Source organism: Nestor notabilis, unplaced genomic scaffold (genome assembly GCF_000696875.1).
Source record: "Nestor notabilis isolate BGI_N333 unplaced genomic scaffold, ASM69687v1 scaffold2882, whole genome shotgun sequence".
Classification (NCBI taxonomy): Eukaryota; Metazoa; Chordata; class Aves; order Psittaciformes; family Psittacidae; genus Nestor; species Nestor notabilis.
In genome coordinates, this window is record NW_009916785.1 from 19,902 (window position 1) to 20,743 (window position 842).

The 842-nt window shown below is 42.5% G+C and overlaps 1 protein-coding gene across 1 annotated transcript in view; it reads left to right on the forward strand.

Annotated features, from left to right (window-relative positions):
- The window catches only part of LOC104413670, a 5,011-nt gene that overhangs the window by 1,737 nt on the left and 2,432 nt on the right, over positions 1-842 (forward strand). The window contains exon 2 of the mRNA XM_010024735.1: positions 514-732. Coding sequence (XP_010023037.1) covers positions 514-732 — 219 coding nt within the window. The remainder of the gene's footprint in view (positions 1-513; positions 733-842) is intronic.

Sequence of the window (842 nt, forward strand, 5' to 3'; positions counted from 1 at the left end):
TGACAAAATACCCTTTTCAACCACTGATTTGGGAGAATGGAAGAAGATTGTAAAGGATTATAGAAGTGATCCAGTAAGTGTAACCAAACATTTTCAATTCATTGTCAAACAACATAACCCTGATTGGAAAGACATACAGCTGCTATTAGAATATATGACTGAGATGGAGAAGCAGCTGATTTTAAAAACAGCAGGGAGTTTGGCTGAAGATCAGTATAAGATTATAGGAAGGGATGTTAAAGAATACTTCCCTCTCCAAGATCCAAAGTGGGATGTTAATAGAGCTGCACATATGGAAAGGTTTCAGGGGTATCAAGAGTGGATCTTGAAGGGGATGGAGAAGGCTATCCCCAAAACTATAAATTGGTCAGCTTTATATGCAGTCAAACAAGGTCCTTCCGAGTCCCCATCTGAATTTCTGGATCAATTAATCGAGGGATGTAATGCAATGTAGCACACCGCTGAATCCTGGGTCAGAGGTAGGAGTACAACCACTAGTCTCCTTGTTCTTAGGTCAGTCCACAGGAGACATTAGGCGCGAACTCCAGAAGTTACATCCTACAGAGAGAGGAAATTTCGAAGTGTTGTTGGATGAAGCATGGAGAGTATACAGTAATAGGGAGGAAGAATATAGACAAGGGCAAAGAAAAATAGCGGCGGTTGTTAGGGAACAGGAGGAAAGGAGACCCAGACGAGAACCAGCACGATTAGCCAAGGATCAGGGTGCACTGTGTAAGAAATTTGTCCATTGGAAAAGGGAATGTCCAAGAACAAAGAAAAGAGGCAAAATCCCCAGACAGGAAGGGTAGTCGCCCATGTAAAAGAAGATTGATGGGGACCTG